The sequence below is a fragment of the Mustelus asterias genome, assembly GCF_964213995.1.
Source record: "Mustelus asterias chromosome 26 unlocalized genomic scaffold, sMusAst1.hap1.1 SUPER_26_unloc_6, whole genome shotgun sequence".
NCBI lineage: Eukaryota > Metazoa > Chordata > Chondrichthyes > Carcharhiniformes > Triakidae > Mustelus > Mustelus asterias.
Genome location: NW_027590113.1, coordinates 1,120,697 through 1,139,905, shown reverse-complemented (window position 1 = coordinate 1,139,905; position 19,209 = coordinate 1,120,697). Strand labels below are relative to the sequence as shown.

Sequence of the window (19,209 nt, the reverse complement as noted above, 5' to 3'; positions counted from 1 at the left end):
AAAGTGTTTTTGTTCCCCATAGGACAACCAATCTGTCCCTGGACCTATTTTCGTGAACCTTCTTTACATGCCAAGTACATCTTTGCTTCGGGCAGGAGACCAAAACTGTACACAATACTCCAGGTTGGTCTCAGCAAGGCTGCATATAATTGCAGGAAGACATCTTTTTCCTCAACTCAAATCCTCTTAGAATAATGGCTGACATACCATTTGTTATTTTAATTACTCGCATCTTAGCTTTCAGTGCCTCATGAACAATGACATCACAATATGTTTGGAGTTGTCTTAATGTCTGTTTTTCCTACAACATTAGATAACCTCACATTTTTACACCATGTCGTCCAGCTGGCAAGCTTTTGGCCACTCCCGGAGCCTCTCCACATCCCCTTGAAACATCTTTGCATCCTCCTCACAATTCAGGCTTCCACATGGTTGTCTATTATTCGCACATTTGGAAATATTATATTTGATCCCCACATCCATATCATTGACATAGATTCTGAATAGCTGAGTCCCAAACACTGATCCCTGCCGTACTCCAATAGTTAGAGGCTGTCAACCCCAAAATAATCCATTTATTCCAACTTCTTGTTTCTGTCCATTAACCAGTTCTCAATCCATGCTGGTATATTCCTCCCAATCCCATGTGCTCCACTTTCCGTTCATAACCTCTTGTGTGTGTGAATCATGCAACTACAGAATCCCTAGTGTAGGAGGCTGGCATTCGGCCCATCGAGACACACTGACGGAGAATCTTACCAAGATCCGCTCCCCATAAACTCACAAATTTACGAGGGCTAATCCACCTAACCTACACATCATGGGACACTAAGGGCAATTTTCCCATGGCCAATCCATCTACAATGCATGTCTTTGGAGTGTGGGAGGAAACCGGAGCACCCAGAGGAAACACACGCAGACACGGGGAGAATGTAGAAACTCCACACAGACAGTTACCCAAGGCTGGAATTGAACCCGGGCCCCTGGCAGTGATGCAACAATGTTAACCACTGTGTCACCGTGCCAGCTTTTAATAAATCCATGTTGGCCCTATCTAATCCTGCCATTAATTTCGAAGTGTTCTGTTATCACTTCCTTCATTACAGATCACTATAGGATTTCCATACCATCAATGTCAGACTAATAGATCTGCAGTTGCCCGGTTTCCCATAACCCCACATATTTATGCCGCTAATCCACCTAACTGCACATCTTGGACACTAACGGGCAATTTAGCATGGCCAATCCACCTAACCTGCACATTTTTTGGACTGTGGGAGGAAACAGGAGTCGCCGGAGGAAACACACACAGACATGGGGAGAACGTGAAAACTCCACAGACAGTCGTCCAAAGCTGGAATGAATCCGGGAATCTGACGCTGTGAGGCAGCAGTGCCAACCTCGGTGCCACATCTTCACTTAATCTAATACAGTCCTTCAATTAGCAACGGCTGGAACACTTCTGCTGCTGTTTTTCAAATGAAAGGAATCTATTTTTGTTGGAAACGCCACACATTTGCACATCACCATGTCTAAAACAGCTTGTTTGGTGATTGGCACTGGAACATGCTTCTCCAAGAAATTGCTTGAATAGATTCTGTGAACGAATCTTCTATTCAACTTTTGACAATCTGAGCGATTTATACAGTAAATGGAAGAAGCCACAGGAGCACTGACCTACAGAGGGATCTGTGTGTACAAGTCTACAGATCCCTGAAAGTGGCAACACAGGTGGATGAGGTGGTCAAGAAGGCAGATAGCATGCTTGTCTTTGTCGACCGGAACATCGAGTATAAAAGTTGGCAAGTTATGTTACAGTTGTATGAAACTTTAGTTGGCCACATTTGAATATTGCTTGCAGTTCACTACTCGAAAGATGCGGATGCTTGGAGAGGGTGCAAAGAAGGTTTACCTGAATGTTGCCTGGTCAAGGAGGGTTAAGTTGTGAGGAGAGGTTGTATAAACACGGATTGTTTTCATGACAAAAGGGAGGCTGAGGGGTGACCTGATGGAGGTATACACAATTATGGGAAAGTTTTCACAGAGGGTGGTGTGTGCCTTGAATGCACTGCCAATGGAGGTGGTGGAAGCAGGCATGTTACCAATGTCCAACATGCATCTTTATAGATACATGAACAGGAGACGAACAGAGGAATAGAAACCGAAAATGGGCAGTAAGTACTGGGTCGGAATAAGGATTAGGAGTCGCCGCAGGCTTGGTGGGCCGAAGGGCCTGTTACAGTGTTGTGTGGTTCTTTGTTCTTCTTCGTATAAGATTACAATCACCCATGATTATTGCAGTATGTTTTTACAAGATCCCATTATTTTTCCTGTGTCCTGTGTCGAAGATTCGGAATATTGTTAGGGGTCTATAAATGATTCCCACAAGTGATCATTTAACTTTGTTAATTCTCATCTCTGCCCAAACTGATTCTGCATCTTGATCATTGGAACTAAGTTCACCTCTCGCTGCTGTACTGACATCTGTTACTAACAGTGAGACTCCACCACCATGTACTGCCCTCCATTTACTGTCATCTATTCACTCTCCCCCCTTTTCACAAATCAATGGATGCTGTGGCCGGGGAGAGCCGTGCCCATCTGAGGAGGAGGAGAGGATCTCAGAGGATGAACCATAACATTATTCCCCCAGTCCCTCAACATAAGGATTTGTGGGACTGACATCCCATTGCTCAGGGATCAGAGAGCGAAGCAACAGGAGTCAGAGGAAAAGCAATTTTCCTCATTCATAACTGACGCCAATAGTAATGGGCAGTGTTTTTTATACAAATACCAGTGGTCAAATTAGAAACATAGAAACACAGAAAAACTACAGCACAAAACAGGCCCTTCGGCGCCACAAGTTGTGCCGAACATATCCCTACCTTCTGGGCCTACCTATAACCCTCCATCCTATTAAGTCCCATGTACTCATCCAGGAGTCTCTTAAAGCACCCTAATGAGTTCATAGAAACACTTATATTGTTGACAATTATGGTGTTGAATATTCAGTTATTATAAACACAATCTCACACAGTCTGCTACTTACTGCAGTTTCAGTATTTTACAGTCCGGATTCCTCAGAGCCACAGACAGCAGTTTCACTCCGGAATCTCCCAGTTTATTGTCACCCAGATACAGATCTATCAGTGAGTGGTTTGTACGGAGAGCAGAGGCCAGGTCCTGGGCACAAGAATCTGTGAGAGCGTTATCATAGAGACTGGAGATCAGACAGAAATATAACAGGAATCAGGGTAAATCCACAGTGTTTTCAAGAATAAACTCATTAACAATAATAATGTACAGCGCGGGACACTCAAGAAACACAACTTCAGTTGATACAGAAGGCAAAATTATATTGATGCATTTAAATCTGAAATATGAATAAAATATGTTGGAGACTCTCCTCAGGTCAGGCAATATCTGTGAAGAGAGAAACAGATTGAGTTTCAGTTCAATTAGCTAAAATTAGAACTTGAAAGTAGCAGTGAATTAAATAGTTTTAAGTGACAGGGAGCTGGGGATGGGCGGGTGACAAGGAAAGAACAAAATGGAAGTGCCAGAATGATGAAATGACAAAAAGGATGATGGTGAAAGAGAAAAGTACAGGATTCCCATGTCCTTATCTTGAGGGAGGGACATGGGGTGGTCAGTGGCTCAGGAATGGAGTGTGTGGTGGGGTTGAAGATGATGTGAGAGAAACCTTTCTCACGATGCCAGTGGTACGGGTCTGGAATGTACAGTCTGGAAGTGTGGTTGGGGCAGGCTGATTCGAGGCATCACAGAGGGCAGTCAGTGAATATTCGAATGAAACAATGTGCAAAGATACGAGGAGAAGGCAGTAGAATGAGACAAATTCCTAATCCTAGTTTGGTGAGCCGGTGCAGACACATTTCGCCTCATGGTGCTCCGCAATAATTCTGTGAAGATAATGGTTGTAAATATATCGAGATTTTAACTGGAAGCTGGTGATGTTGCAGTGTCAACAGGGTTAGGCAATTTAACCAGTGTCCACAAAGGGCCACAAAGGTATCTCTCTCAGATAGAATCAGAGAATTGTCACAGAGCAGAAGGAGACCATTCGGCCCATGCTCTCTGCACTGACTCTCTGAATGAGCAATTTACTAAGTGTCATTCCCCCAAATTATCCCTGTAACCCTGCACAATCTTCCTTTTCAGATAATAATCCAATTCCCTTTGGAAATTTTCAACTGAACGTGTCTCCACCACACTCTCACACAGTGAATCCCAGCCGTTAACCACTCGCTGCAGGGGACGTCCCTGTTCAGGCAATGCTGGCACGGGCAGCACTTTGATAGGCAGCAGCTCTGGAGAGACCAGTGAGGAAGACCTGGTTACTGAACACAGGGCTGAAATGGGAAGAGGAAGGTTAAACTCAATTTAATGATGCACTTGGCAACACTTAGAGTCAGAGAGTCATCGAGGTTTACTGCATGGAAACAGGCCCTTCGGCAAAACTCGTCCATGCCGCCCTTTATTTTTTAAACCCCTAAGCTAATCCCAATTGCCTGCATTTGGGCCATATCCCTCTATACCCATCATACCCATGTAATTTTCTAAATGCTTATTAAAAGCTAAAATTGTACCCACCTCTACTCCTACCTCTGGCAGCTTGTTCCAGACACTCACCACCCTCTGTAAAGAAAATAGCCCCTCTGGACACTTTTGTATCTCTCCCCTCTCACCTTAAACCTATGCCCTCTAGTTTTAGACTCCCCTACCTTTGGGAAAAAACATTGACTATCTACCTTGTCTATGCCCCTCATTATTTTATAGACCTCTATAAGGTCACCCCTCAGCCCCCTACGCTCCAGAGAAAAAAGTCCCAGTCTATCCAGCCTCTCCTTATAACTCAATCCATCAAGTCCCGGTAGCATCCTAGTAAATCTGTTCTGCACTCTTTCTAGTTTAATAATATCCTTTCTATAATAGGGTGACCAGAACTGCACACAGTATTCCAAGTGTGGCCTTACCAATGTCTTGTACAACTTCAACAAGACGTCCCAACTCCTGTATTCAATGTTCTGGCCGATGAAACCAAGCATGCCGAATGCCTTCTTCACCACTCTGTCCACCTGTGACTCCACTTTCAAGGAGCTATGAACATGTACCCCGAGATCTCTTTGTTCTGTAACTTTCCCCAACGCTCGACCATTAACTGAGTAAGTCCTGCCCCGGTTCAATCTACCAACATGCATCACTTCGCATTTGTCTAAATTAAACTCCATCTGCTATTCGTCAGCCCACTGGCCCAATTGATCAAGATCCCGTTGCAATTGGAGATAACTTTCTTCACTGTCCACTATGCCACCAATCTTGGTGTCACCTGCAAACTTACTAACCATGCCCCCTATACTTGGTAGTGTTCCTCAAGGCTACGGAGGTTGGAGCAAATTCCTGTTCTCTCAAGACTGGAGATTATCTACCACATCAATCCAATCAATTCTGGATGTAGATTGCTGGAGAACTGAGCAGGCGTGGGTTATATGGGTGCAGTGAGGCAAAAGGATGAATAACTTGCTATGTTCTGACAAGGTGGTGAAGCATCTTATAGCATGTAATCTGAGGCATATGGGGTCGAATGAGAATGAAAGTGAAATGGTAGAAAGGCCATCCCCACACAGACACAGGCAATGCCCAGACAGCAGCATCGACTGTCAGAGACATGTCAGCCTCTCTCTGCAGAGTTCTAGTTAGTCAGATAACTCTAGCACTGTGAGAAAGGGATGGTCACAGGCAAGAGGCTTTCCCTGTTTAGACATGATGGTCAGTCAGGTTGTCACCAGCATAAACTTGTGTCTTTGATGGGAGAGTAATAATGGAACTTTATGTGCCTGTAGAAGAGAGCACGAAACATCAGGGAATGAAGTAAAAATGGTGACAGCATCAAGATCTTCTAACCCTTACACATAGAATTAGCAGCGCTGCAGCTGGGAGAACAGCAGATAGTGTGGGAAATCGCTGAATGTGATACTGGATGCTGTGCCCAGGGAGAGCTGTGCACATCTGAGGAGGAGGAGGAGAGAATCTCAGAGGGTGAACCATAACATTATTCCCCCACACCCTCGACATAAGGATCTGTGGGACTGACATCCCATTGCTCAGGGATCAGAGAGAGAAGCAACAGGAGTCAGAGGAAAAGCAGTTTTCCTTATTCATAACTGACGCCAATAGTAATGGGCAGTGTTTTTTATACAAATACCAGTGGTCAAATTATATTGTTGAATATTGTTCAGACATAGCAGTGAGCGGTTTGTACTGAGAACAGAGGCCAGGTCCTCGCCACAAGAATCTGAGAGATCATTATCGTAGAGACTGGAGGTCAGAGAGAGAAAAATAACAGGAATCAGGGCAAATCCACAGTGTTTTTAAAAATAAGATCATTAACAATAATAATGTACAGCGCGGGACATTCAAGAAACACAACTTCAGTTCATACAGAAGGCAAAATTATATTGATGATGTAAATCTGAAATATGAATATGTTGGAAGAGCACAGGATTCCCATGTCCTTACCCTGAGTCACAGGGAGGGACATGAGATGGTCAGTGGCTCAGGAATGGAGTGTGTGGTGGGGTTGAAGATGATGTGAGAGAAACCTTTCTCACACTGCCAGTGGTTCGGGTCTGGAATTCACAGCCGGGAAGTGTGGTGGAGGTCGGCTGAATCGAAGCAGTCAATGGGGAATGAGATGACTATTTGAATATAAGCAATGAGCTGGGATACGAGAAAAAGGCTGGAGAATGACACAAATTCCTCATACTAATTTGGTGAGCTGGTGCAGACACAATGGGCCAAATGGCCTCATTGTGCACCGTAACAATTCCGTGAAGATATTGGTTGGGAATGTATCGATATTTCAACTGGAAGTTGGTGATGTTGCAGTGTGGACAGTGTTAGTAGCCATAGCCCTCAATGAAATATTAATATTTCTCTCTAATAGAGAGAGACAATTTGTTACATGTAGCTTCAGGGACACAACTTATTAAATGTGGGCCAATGGGAGGAGATGGGATTCCATGAACCCCACAGATGGAACGAGGACCAAACCCTCAACATTAACAGCATTCTACATCACACTCGAGACACGGAGCCGACTGAACTAACCAATTCCACACATAGCCAGAACCGCCACATTAATATCTGACAGGTGACTGTTAAACTTACAGGCTGATATGTGAATAAGGATAAAAGAGAAATTGGGGAAAGAACATCTCCACCCAGATACTGGCAATGTCCAAACAGCAGCATCAATCTTCCGGAACATGTCAGCCTCTCTGTGAAGGGTTCCGGTCAGTCAGAGATGGCTGCTGCACTGCCGACACTGAGTGACCATCCTGGTGGTCCCATGATGGGCAGTCTGGCAGCACCATAGGCTTGTGTTTGTCTTTGATAGGTGAGTAACAATGGAAATTTTTGTGCTTGTAGAAGAAGGCACACAGCGTCAGAGAAGGAGCCAAGAGTGACAGTGTCTGGATTGCGTCATCCTTATGCCAATGGAAGATGCAGTGCTGGAGCTGGGTGATGCGCGATATAACTCACGAGGCTAGAGATGCTCGAGGAAATAAAGGCTTTTATTGACTACAACAATAGAGCTACCATATATGATACACGATCCCAGACTAAAGGGTCCCAGACAAGCAGTGACCTTTATACCTCTCCCAGGAGGCGGAGCCCGATGCACCATAAGAACTATATTACAGGTAGAACAGCCCAACCCTAACCCCAACAGTAACATGTAGAACAGCCAAACCTAACCCCAACAATAACATATATACAGACCCTGGCTCAGCACTACCTGGTGGGAACCAACAATGGTTCCACCACATTCACCCCTCCTTTGAAAACAAAGGCCAGCGGGGTACAAAACACAGAACAATTGTTCATCAGTCTATAAGTTCAGACGGTCTGTGGGACCGCACCGTCGTTGTGACCTCCTCAACACCGGCGATGACACCGGTGTAGGCCCTCGCGGTGGCGTTCTCCCCAAGGCGGTGTCCAACGGCTCCTCCAACGTCTCACGGGCCGGTAGACCCCGAGGTGGTGACAATCCGCTGAACTCGGGCATGCCTTGAAGTGACGACCATCTCCTGGACTCAGGCAAGCTGTACACGGGAGTAAAAGGATGAAGTGATGGTCCCGATGCTGCCCGCGCCGTGTCAGGAGGGGAAACAATAGCTGGGGGGTCTCTAACCGGAGGTATGGGAGCGACAGGGGTGTCCAAGCCCCCTGCTGGCGCCAGATCTCGAATCGAGACCGTGTCCTCTCGCCCGTCAGGGTATGCCACATAGGCATATTGAGGGTTGGCGTGGAGGAGATGGACTTGTTCAACCAAAGGGTCGGACTTGCGAGTCCTAACATGTCGCCGCAGGACGACAGGTCCTGAGTACGTCAACCAAGACGGTAATGAGGTCCCAGAGGAAGACTTCCGAGGGAATGAAAACAGTCTCTCATGGGGAGTAGCGTTGGTTGCCGTACACAGGAGTGAGCGTATGGAGTGGAGCGCATCAGGGAGTAACTCTTGCCAACGGGAGACTGGAAGGCGTTTAGACTTCAACGCCAGTAAGACAGCCTTCCAGACTGTAGCATTCTCACGTTCAACCTGTCCGTTACCCCTAGGGTTGTAGCTCGTGGTTCTACTAGAGTCAATCCCGTATGAGAGCAGGTATTGCCTCAAGTCATCGCTCATGAACGACGAGCCCCTATCGCAATGGATGTAACAGGGGTAACCGAACAGGGTGAAAAGATCACGAAATGCCTTAATAACCGTGGCAGCGGTCATATCGGAACAGGGAATGACAAAGGGGAGTCGTGAGTACTCATCCACCACATTGAGGAAGTACACGTTCCGATCTGTCGAGGGAAGGGGGCCCTTAAAATCTACACTCAGTCTTTCGAATGGACGAGTGGCCTTAACGAGTTGTGCCCTGTCAGGTCGGTAGAAGTGCGGTTTGCATTCCGCGCATACCCGGCAGCTTCTGGTTATGGACCTGACATCCTCCACCCAGTAGGGTAGATTCCGGGCTTTTATGAAGTGGTAGAGCCGAGTGACCCCCGGATGGCAGAGGTCGTTGTGGAGAGCCTGCAATCGATTCTCCTGCATACTAGCGCATGTTCCACACGACAGGGCATCTGAGGGCTCGTTGAGTTTCCCTGGACGATACATGATGTCGTAGTTATAGGTGGAGAGTTCGATTCTCCACCTCAAGATCTTATCGTTCTTGATCTTGCCCCGTAACGTGTTATTGAACATGAACGCCACGGACCGCTGGTCCGTGAGCAGGGTGAACAGTTTTCCCGCCAAGTAATGGCGCCAATGCCGGACGGCCACCACAATGGCCTGGGCCTCCTTTTCCACCGCCGAATGTCAAATTTCGGGGCCTAGGAGGGTGCGAGAAAAAAAATGCGACGGGCCTGCCCGCCTGGTTAAGTGTGGCGGCCAGGGCGAAATCAGATGCATCACTCTCCACCTGGAAGGGGATGGACTCATCAATAGCGTGCATCGTGGCTTTCGCGATGTCGGCTTTTAGTTTTTCAAAGGCCAAACGAGCCTCTGGTGCTAGGGGAAAAGAGGTAGACTTGATGAGCGGACGGGCTTTGTCTGCGTAATTGGGAACCCACTGTGCGTAGTAAGAGAAGAAGCCTAAGCATCTTCTCAGTGCTTTTACGCTAGTGGGCAGGGGAAGTTCGAGGAGGGGACGCATACGGTCTGGATCAGGGCCAAGGACCCCGTTTTCCACCACGTATCCGAGGATAGCTAGGCGGCGCGTGCGAAATACACACTTCTCCCTGTTGTAGGTCAGATTCAGACGAGATGCAGTGCGTAGGAATCTAAGAAGGTTGGCATCGTGGTCCTGGTGGTCATGGCCGCAGATGGTGACGTTATCCAGGTACGGGAAGGTAGCCCACAGTCCGTTATGGTCCACCATTCGGTCCATAGCACGCTGGAAGACCGAGACCCCATTCGTAACACCAAAGGGAACCCTTAGAAAATGGTACAAGCGACCATCCGCCTCAAAAGCCGTGTATTGTCGGTCCTCTGGGCGAATGGGGAGCTGGTGGTAAGCATATTTTAGGTCGATGGTGGAGAACACCCGGTACTGCGCAATCTGGTTGACCATGTCAGATATGGGCGGGAGGGGATACGCATCCAGTTGCGTGTATCTGTTAATGGTCTGACTATAGTCTATGACCATCCGGGGTTTGTTCCCACTCTTGACCACCACGACCTGCGCTCTCCAAGGACTAGCGCTAGTGTATGATCCCTTCCTTGAGGAGCCGCTGAACATCAGATCGAATGAAGATCCGATCCTCAGCGCTGTAACGCCTGCTCTTAGTCGCGATGGGCTTGCAGACTGGAACGAGATTCTGGAATAAAGAGGGTGTGGTAATTGTAAGCATCGAGAGGCTACAGATGGAGCGCGTTGGGCAATTTAGAGGCTGCGAGTCTCCCACTGAAAGCGGAGGGAGAGGCCGACCGTACTGCAGGGTTACATTCTTCAAGTGGACCATGAAATTTAGTCCTAGGAGTATTGGCGCGCAAAGGTGCGGTAACACCAGGAGCTTGAAGCTCTCGTAAACCGTGCCCTGCACCGTCAGATTTACCACGCAACTCCCTAGCACGGTGACAGACCAGGACCTTGACGCCATCGAAATTGTCTGCTTGACAGGCTGAATCCGGAGGCCACACCGCTTCACGGCGTCTGGGTGAATGATGCTCTCCATGCTCCTGCTGTCAGACAGACAATAAATCGTGCGCTTGTTTACCTGTATGTCCATCATGGACTTGTCGAGTCTGTGAGGCTTTGCCTGGTCCAGGATGATCGACGCCACCATTGGTTCGTGGGCGCCACTGCAGGCAGCTGAGATGGATGATGACGACCCCTGCTGGTCATTCGCGGTCGGTGCCGACCAAAATGGCTGCCCCCATAGGTCGCACGTGGGCGATGGCGCCAAAACCAGCGGCCCCTGGTGGTCGCGCGTCTCTTGCGACTCCGTCGTCTGGGATGGCGACGTCCTGGCCTCGCACGTGGAAGAAACCCTTGACGATGCCGACGACGAGGAAACCGGCTCCGGAGAGTCACACGCCGCACTGCTGTTCCTGGATTGAAGTTTGGATCGGCATACCTTCGAATAATGCCCCTTCTTGCCGCAGGCGGAGCGCAACACCGCTTTAGCGGGACATCGCTGCCGAGGGTGCTTCACTCCCCCACAGAAGTAACACCGCGCGCCGCCTGGAGCTGCTGCCGTCATCAGGCCCGAGGGTGGGAACGCAATCACGCAGTTTTTCGGCCCCGCTGCATGAAGTGGGGTCTGTGACTGCCCCTGCCATGCTGTCTCCACGTGGTTGTCGGGGTACATCGCCAGACTTTTGGAGGCTGTTTCTAGCGCATCCGCTAGCTCTATGGACTTAGTGAGATCGAGATTACCTTGCTCTAACAGCGGAAGGCGGATGTAAGACGAGCCGATTCCCACCACAAACGTATCTCGAGCGAGGTCGTTCATGTTCTGGTCTGCCGACACTGCTTTGCAGTTACAGCCCCTGGCTAGCTGTAGGAGCTTGCACGCGTACTGTTCCGTCGTTTCGCCGGGCTGCCGCCGTCGAGTGGCTAAAAGGTATCGAGCATGCATCTCGTTCAGCGGTTTAATGTAGCGCTTCTTAAGAAGCTCGAGGGCCCCGTTGTAGTCGGTGGCCCCACGGATCGCTAAATATATAGCGTCGCTTACTCTCGCGTGGAGGACCCAGAGTCTGTCGGCGTCGGTGTTGACCGCTGCGGAGGCTTCGAGGTAATCTTGAAAGCATTTCAACCAGTGGTCGAAGGTGTTCGAGGCGCCCGCCGCACGTGGGTCCAACGTAAGCCGTTCGGGTTTAAGCATTTGCTCCATGTTCGATGTGTCTTTTTTTTTCAACGAAGAGAGTTCAATTGTAGTCAATAAAATTGATGTGCGATATAACTCACGAGGCTAGAGATGCTCGAGGAAATAAAGGCTTTTATTGACTACAACAATAGAGCTGCCATATATAGTACACGATCCCAGACTCACGGGTCCCAGACAAAGCAGTGACCTTTATACCTCTCCCAGGAGACGGAGCCCGACTGGGATGTACCATAAGAACTATATTACAGGTAGAACAGCCCAACCCTAACCCCAACAGTAACATGTAGAACAGCCCAAACCTAACCCCAACAGTAACATATATACAGACTCATAGTACTGGCCAGACCCTGGCTCAACACTACCTGGTGGGAACCAACAATGGTTCCACCACACTGGGAGACCTGGAGGCTGGGTGGGCAATCGCTGATGGTGAGATGGGTTGTGGACCCAGAGAGAGAGTGAGTGAGTGAGTGGATGGGCACAGGAGAGAATCTGCTGCTGAGTCCAAAACCTGGTGCTTTTGTGTCCTCCATTGGTCACATGGAGCTCTGGGTTAGGAACAGTCTCCAGGACATGTTGGAATGTGCATTACCCTCTAACATTTTTCACTCTTTCACAAATCAACAGCTGCTGCGAGAGGGAGACAAGTGTCTACCTCAGAAGAAGAGGAGGGGTTCACAGGGGGTGGTCTTTCACATTATTCCCAATAACGTCCACCAGAGCAGATACTGTCTCACGCGATTAGCAAAGGAGTTACAATCTGGCAGCACAGGACAGCACACACAAACCCGAGCAGCTGATGAAGGCAGTAATAGCTGAGTTCACTCACACTCTCGAGAGGACAGGTCATTGTCAGCTTCAGGAAGATGAAATATGACTGGAATCTTTAACAACGCAACAGATACTGGAGCTGCAGCGTAAGGTATTTTAACATCCGGTGGAGTTTCCAAAGGCTGTGTGTATCCATACACAAAGGATGGAGGACTCACTCCAGGCCAGCAGCGGTGCCATGTCTCAGGTATGAGCACAAACGATATCCTCCGGAGAGAGATTGGTGACCTTCATGGACAGTGACATCCAGCAGAGCACCCACTGGAGACACACAGAGACCTGCTTGCTATCACTACCTCCATGAGCTCTGTGAAGCAGTGGCTGGACGAGAGGAGAAAATGTGCCTGGAGTCACTGTCAGGCCCTCCCTAGCTGAGCAGGGAGGGTCCAGTTTGCCCTGAATGGATAGAGGAGCGGCTGCCTGCAGCATTTGGGAGCTCCTCGCAGGATGCCCCTGGTGTGGGCAGTGGGTCCTCTTCTGTTCCGACCGTGACACAAGCACTTCATGATGCTATGATGGCACGGACAACTCCAGCATCTGTGCAGAGGATCCGCAGTCGGTCGCATCCTTCCAGGACTCATAGAATCCGAGGACAAAGGCCACGGTCATCGAAATTCCCAGAGGAGAGAGGTAAAGATCCTTCCTGTAACTCAGCGGAAAGTGCGGGGATGGCTGTAGTTGTCATGGCAGGGTTGCTTCCTTGGGTTTCACAAGGTTATACTTTGTTGTTTGCCGGTCACCTTGTTACGTAGGCATTTTTAAAACATTCAGAGTTGGGGAACTACTAAAACAATCCTTCACCACATTATTGTGTTTTCAACAGTTCACTGGGAATGAGAGATCAGAAATATTACACTGAATGAGGTGAATACATTTCCAATGTCTTTGTCTCATGTCGTGACGGCTCCAGAGAAATGGCAGAACATTCACAGAAACAGCAACGGGGAGCAGAAGGTGAAAGATTTATTATATTGAATGGCGGTGTGAGTAAGACTCGTGCAAACATATCTTTAATAGTAAATCTCCATCCTCCCTGACACATATCCAATAGTCCCTGGCCTGTGGTCCATGGGGTTCCTCATCATACAGCATCTGGTCAACATCGCACTTGTTCAAAGTCACACTTTGTTCAAAGCTTCTCCAATCTAACTCCAGGTTGTATAGAGCACAGCACAACACCAGGACATTTGAGGCCCTTGCTGGGTGTATTGAAGGGTTCCATCAGATCTATCTTTAGAAACCCTCTGGCCTGCTCAATGGTCACTCAAGTTTCCTTGTAGCAGCTGCTGTATCTCTCCTCTGTAACTGTCTTTGGGTTACACACAGGCACAATTACCCATCCCTTCAGTGGGTAGCGCTGGTCTTTATTAATTCTTTCATAGGAGGATGGAGTCACGGGCAATGTCAACACCTGCAGCAAATCCCCAATTGCCCTTGCGAAGCGGGTGGTGAGCCATCTTCTTAAATTCTGCAGCCATCCGGTACAATGCCGTTAGGAAGGGGCATTCAGGATTATGATCCCATAGTAATGATGGCAAAGCAATATTTTCCAAGTCAGAATGTTGCGTGGCTTGGAAAGAAATCTGAAGGTGGTTGGTGTTCTAGTCTTCTGATATCCTTGCCCATCTAGGTGATAATTGGTACATATTTGGAACATGCTGTCTCAGGAAATTTGGTGAGTTGCTACAATCCACCTTGCATATGGTACACATTGCTGGCACTGTGTGTCAGTGATGGAGAGAATCAATTATTAATTCAGTGAATGGCCTGCTGGTCCATTGAGCTCCTCTGCCACGGATGAGCTTCTTGAATATTTTTGAAGCTGCACTCATTCCAGCAAGATGAGCGGATTCCATCACACTGCTGACTTGTGCCTTGTTGACGGAGAACAAGCATTTGCGAGACAGGAGGCGAGTTGCTCATCTCTGAATTCCCAGGCTGTGATCTACCCTTGGAGCCATAGTGTTTACAGTTCAGTGTCTGTTCAATGGTCCCAGTGCGCCCCCACCACCCAGATGTGGATGGTCGAGGATTCTGCGATGGTGCTGTCATTCAAAGTAAAGAGAACATGATTAGATTGCCTTCTGTTTGAGATGATCCTTGCCTGCCACATGTGTAGTGAAACATTGCTTTCTATTTATCTGGTTAAGCCTGAATGTTCTTCAGTCCTTCAGTCCCTCGCTCCGACAAAAAGTCATCCAGACTCGAAGCGTTAGCTGTTCTCTCTCCACAGAAGCTGTCAGGCATGCTGGTATTTTCCAGCATTTTCTGCTTTGTTCAGATCTTGCTGTTTATGGACATGGACAAATCAGTATCTGAGGAACTGTGAACAGTAGTGAGCATTGAGCAATCATTAGTGAGCATCTTCACTTCTGACCTTATAAGGGAAGGAATGTCATTTATAAGGCAGTTGAAGGTGGTTTCGCTTCGGACAGCACCCTGAGGAACTCCTGCAGTGATGCTCATAAGCATTGGAAGGATTCCACATTTTCTGATGATCAAGAGCAGACTGATGGAGTAGTAATTCACCAGATTGAATTTGTCCTGGTCTGTTCCACATTGTGGGATCGATCCAGTGTTGTAGCTGTACTGGAACATCTTTGCGAGGGGAATGGCTAGTTATGGAACACAAGTCTTCAGTACCTTTGCTGGGGTACTACCAGGCTGACAGATTTTGCAGGACGCAGTGTCTTCAGTCATTTGTTTACCTCACATGCAGTGAATCAAATTGACATCTCTAATGCTGGGGACCTCAGGAGGAGGCCTAGATTAATCTTCCTCCTCATCACTTCTTGCTGAAGGTGGCTGCTAATGATTCAGCCTCGTCGTTTGTACTGATGCTCTGGCCTCCCTCATCAGTAATGATGGGATTATTGTTGCTTGTATATAGAATCATAGAATTCCCAGAGTGCAGAAGGAGGCCATTTGGCCCAACGAATCTGCACCAATTTTTTGAAAGAATATCTTACCCGGGCCTATCTGTAAAACGCCACATATCCCCCACTGATCCCCCTAACCTACTCATCTTGAGACACCCAAGGACAACTTAGCATAGCCAATCAGCCGAACCTGCACATCTTTGGACTGTGGAAGGAAACAGGAGCACCCGGAGGAAACCCACACAGGCATGGGGAGAATGTGCAAACTCCGCACGTACAGTCTCCCAAAGCCGAATTGAACCATGGTCCCTGGCGCTGTGAGGCAGCAGTGCTGACCACTGTGCCACCGCGTCGCCTAATGTTAGTGGCATGTCCAATATTTGTTCCATGTCTAACACTGTTTATGACTTGATATGGCAAGACTGCAGATCACTGATCTGATCCATTGGTTTTGGTATGATTGAGCTCGGTCTATCATATGCTGCTTCCGCTCTCTGGTCTGCAAGTGACCGTGTGCTGGAGCTTCACCAGGTTCACATCCCATTTTTAGATACACCCAAGTCTAATTTGTTAATATATGTAAAGACAACTGGCCATCGTAACATAGTACTGATTGCTGGGAAAAGCCACTGTAAGCTTCCTCTAACTGAAAAAGTACAGTTCGCCACTCCTGTCTGTCTCACAGATAACTTCATATCCATGCTGCCATTGTCTGTTTTATTTCTTGGGTTTCAATTTTGCTGCCAAGCTGGTTATGTGTCCATTAATAGCGAACAGCTTTCCTAACACGAATATTGATATCTATGGTACTTGTAATATCATTATTTGTGTTATTAAAACATTGCCCATTATTGATAGGGATATAATTCTAACTATTCTGTACTGTGAATATTACCATCGGCAGCTGAGCAGAGCCTTGAGCTCATAAATTCATGAGTTCATAAGATGCAGGAGCAGAAGTAGGCCATTCGGCCCATCGGGTCCGCTCCGCCATTCGATCATGGCTGATATGCTCCTCATCCCCATTTTCCTGCCATCTCCCCAAGACCCTTCAACCCATTACCAATTAAAAATCTGTCGAAATCCTTCGTAAATTTACTCACTGTCCCAGCATCCACCGCACTTTGGGATCGTGAATTCCACAGATTGAGAACCCTTTGGGAGAAGTAGTTTCTCTTTAACTCTGTTTTAAATGTGCTACCCCTTATCCTAAGACTAGGACTTCTTGTCCTAGAATTTCCCACCAGCGGAAGCTACTTTATCCATATCTTTTATCATCTTCTATATTTCAATTTGATCTTCCCCCATTCTTCAAAATTCCAGAGGCTATGAGCCTAAACTGTTCAATCTCTCTTCATACGACAAACCCCTCATCTCTGGAATCAATCCAGTGAACCTCCTCTGAACTGCCTCCAATGCCACTACATCTCTCCTCAAATAAGGGGACCAAATCTTTGCAAATACTCCAGGTGCGACCTCACCTTGTATAGTTGCAACAGTACTTTCTCACTTTTATATTTTATTCCTTTAGCTACAAATGTCAACATTCCATACACTTTCTTTATTATCTGCTGTAGCTACATGGTAGTTTTCTGGGACTCATGAACGAGGACATCCATATTCCTCTGCACCGGAGCACCCTGAAGTCTCTCGCCATTTAGATAATAAGTTGCGTTGCCACTTTTCCAACCACAATGCACGACCTCACACTTATCCACGTTAAAATTCATTTGCCACATTTTGGCCCACTTTCCTAACCTATCCATATCCATTCTTATTTCCTCATTGCAACTTATTGTCACGCCTACTGCAGTGTAAGAATGATGAAAAAAATCGCTATCACTGGTTTGTCGACTGGTGAAAACCACCTGTACACCTCTCAAAATATATGTTTTTGTTCAATTGTTCATGGATAGGGTTGTCGCTGGCGAGACCAGCATATGTTGCCCACTGCTAATGGCCCCTCGGGGATGTCAGGGTAATTAGTGACGGGCAATGAATGCCGGTCGAGCCAGCAATGTCTACACCATGAGAACAAATTTTGTTCACTCCCACATTTGCTGCAGATTGGCTCAAAAACCTATCAGCATCAAACATGGGAAAGAAACGGCATTTGATTGGAGGAGCAGCTCCATGCAGATTCTTCCATACAAACTGAACTGTGTGACTGAGATTCTGGAAACTCGCTCCGGGGGCCGCATTGAGGGGCTTCGAGGGTCACATTCGCCCCTTGGTCCACACGTTGGAAAACCCTCGGCTAGTGCATGTGTTTGATGGGTGAGTAACAAATTGTGTGTTTGGAAAGACAGCAAACATCATCAGGGAATGATTGAAGAAGAGTGGAGACATCCAGGTCTTGCCATCCTTACACCAATGGAAGATGAAGTGCTGGATCAGGAAGGCCTGGGGGCCAAGTGGGTAATTACTGCTGGTGAGATTGGTTGAGTGGGTGGCCTAATGAATGGGCACAGGAGAGCGTCTGGTGAGGACACAACATAGAGCTTGTGTATCCATCACTGGTCACAGAGAGCAGTCTGAAGGAAGTATTGGGATAAGAACAAAATAACTTGGAGCAGCAGAAGGTCATTCAGCCCCTCGAGCATACTCCATCACGGCTGATCTAATTGTAGTCTCAACTCTTTTCCCCGTAACCCTTGATTCACTTCTCAATCCAAAATCATTCTGAACCCAGCCTTGAATATATTCAATGATTCAGCCGCCACTAGTCTCCAGGGAAGAGAATTCCACTGACCAGCCACCATCTAAAAAATAAATTTCTCCTCATCTCAGTCTTAAGGGACTGACAATTACATTTTAAAATCTGTCCCCTTGTCCTGGTCTCTCTTACAAGAAGAAACAGCCTCTCAGCAACCACCCTGTCTCATCCCCTCAATGTGATCACCTTTTAATCTTCTGAACTTTCATAGATATTGCTCCAATCGGCTCACATTTTCCTCATAAAATACACCTCTCCATCCCAGGAATCAGCCGAGTGAACTTTCTCTGAACTGGTTCTAATACAATTCTATCCTTTTTTAAGTAAAGAGCTCAACATTATACACATTACTCCAGTTGTGATCTAGTGAAGGTCGTGTAAAGCTGCAGCAAAACCTTCCTCCTCTTACCTTCCATTCCTATTGCAGTAAGAACGTTAAGAAACAGGAGCAGGAGTCATCCATTCTGTCCTTCAAATCCACTCCATCATTCAATATGACCATGGCTGATCCTCGGCTTCAACACCATTTCCAGCATTATCCCTGCATTCCTTGATTCACCAGCATTCTAATGGAAATGAAATACCCCCCATCTCATCCTAAATAACTGCCCCTTATTCTCAGAATGTGTCCCAGGTTTCAGACCCTCCAGCAAGGGGAAACATCCTTTCTGCATCTGGCCTATTGAAGCCCGTAAAATAGTGTAGGTTTGAATAAGTTCAGCTGTCATTCTTCTAAAGGCCTGAGAATAAAGTATTTTTGTTCCTCATAGGACAACCCATCTGTCCCTGGACCTATTTTAGTGAACCTTCTTTACATGCCAAGTACATCTTTGCTTCGTTCAGGAGACCAAAACAGTACACAATACTCCAGGTTGGTCTCAG

The 19,209-nt window shown here is 47.4% G+C and overlaps 1 protein-coding gene across 1 annotated transcript in view; it reads right to left on the bottom strand.

Moving 5' to 3' along the window:
* The window catches only part of LOC144482165 (NACHT, LRR and PYD domains-containing protein 3-like), an 89,436-nt gene that overhangs the window by 11,031 nt on the left and 59,196 nt on the right, over window positions 1-19,209 (bottom strand). The window contains exon 9 of the mRNA XM_078201377.1: window positions 3,050-3,220. Coding sequence (XP_078057503.1) covers window positions 3,050-3,220 — 171 coding nt within the window. The remainder of the gene's footprint in view (window positions 1-3,049; window positions 3,221-19,209) is intronic.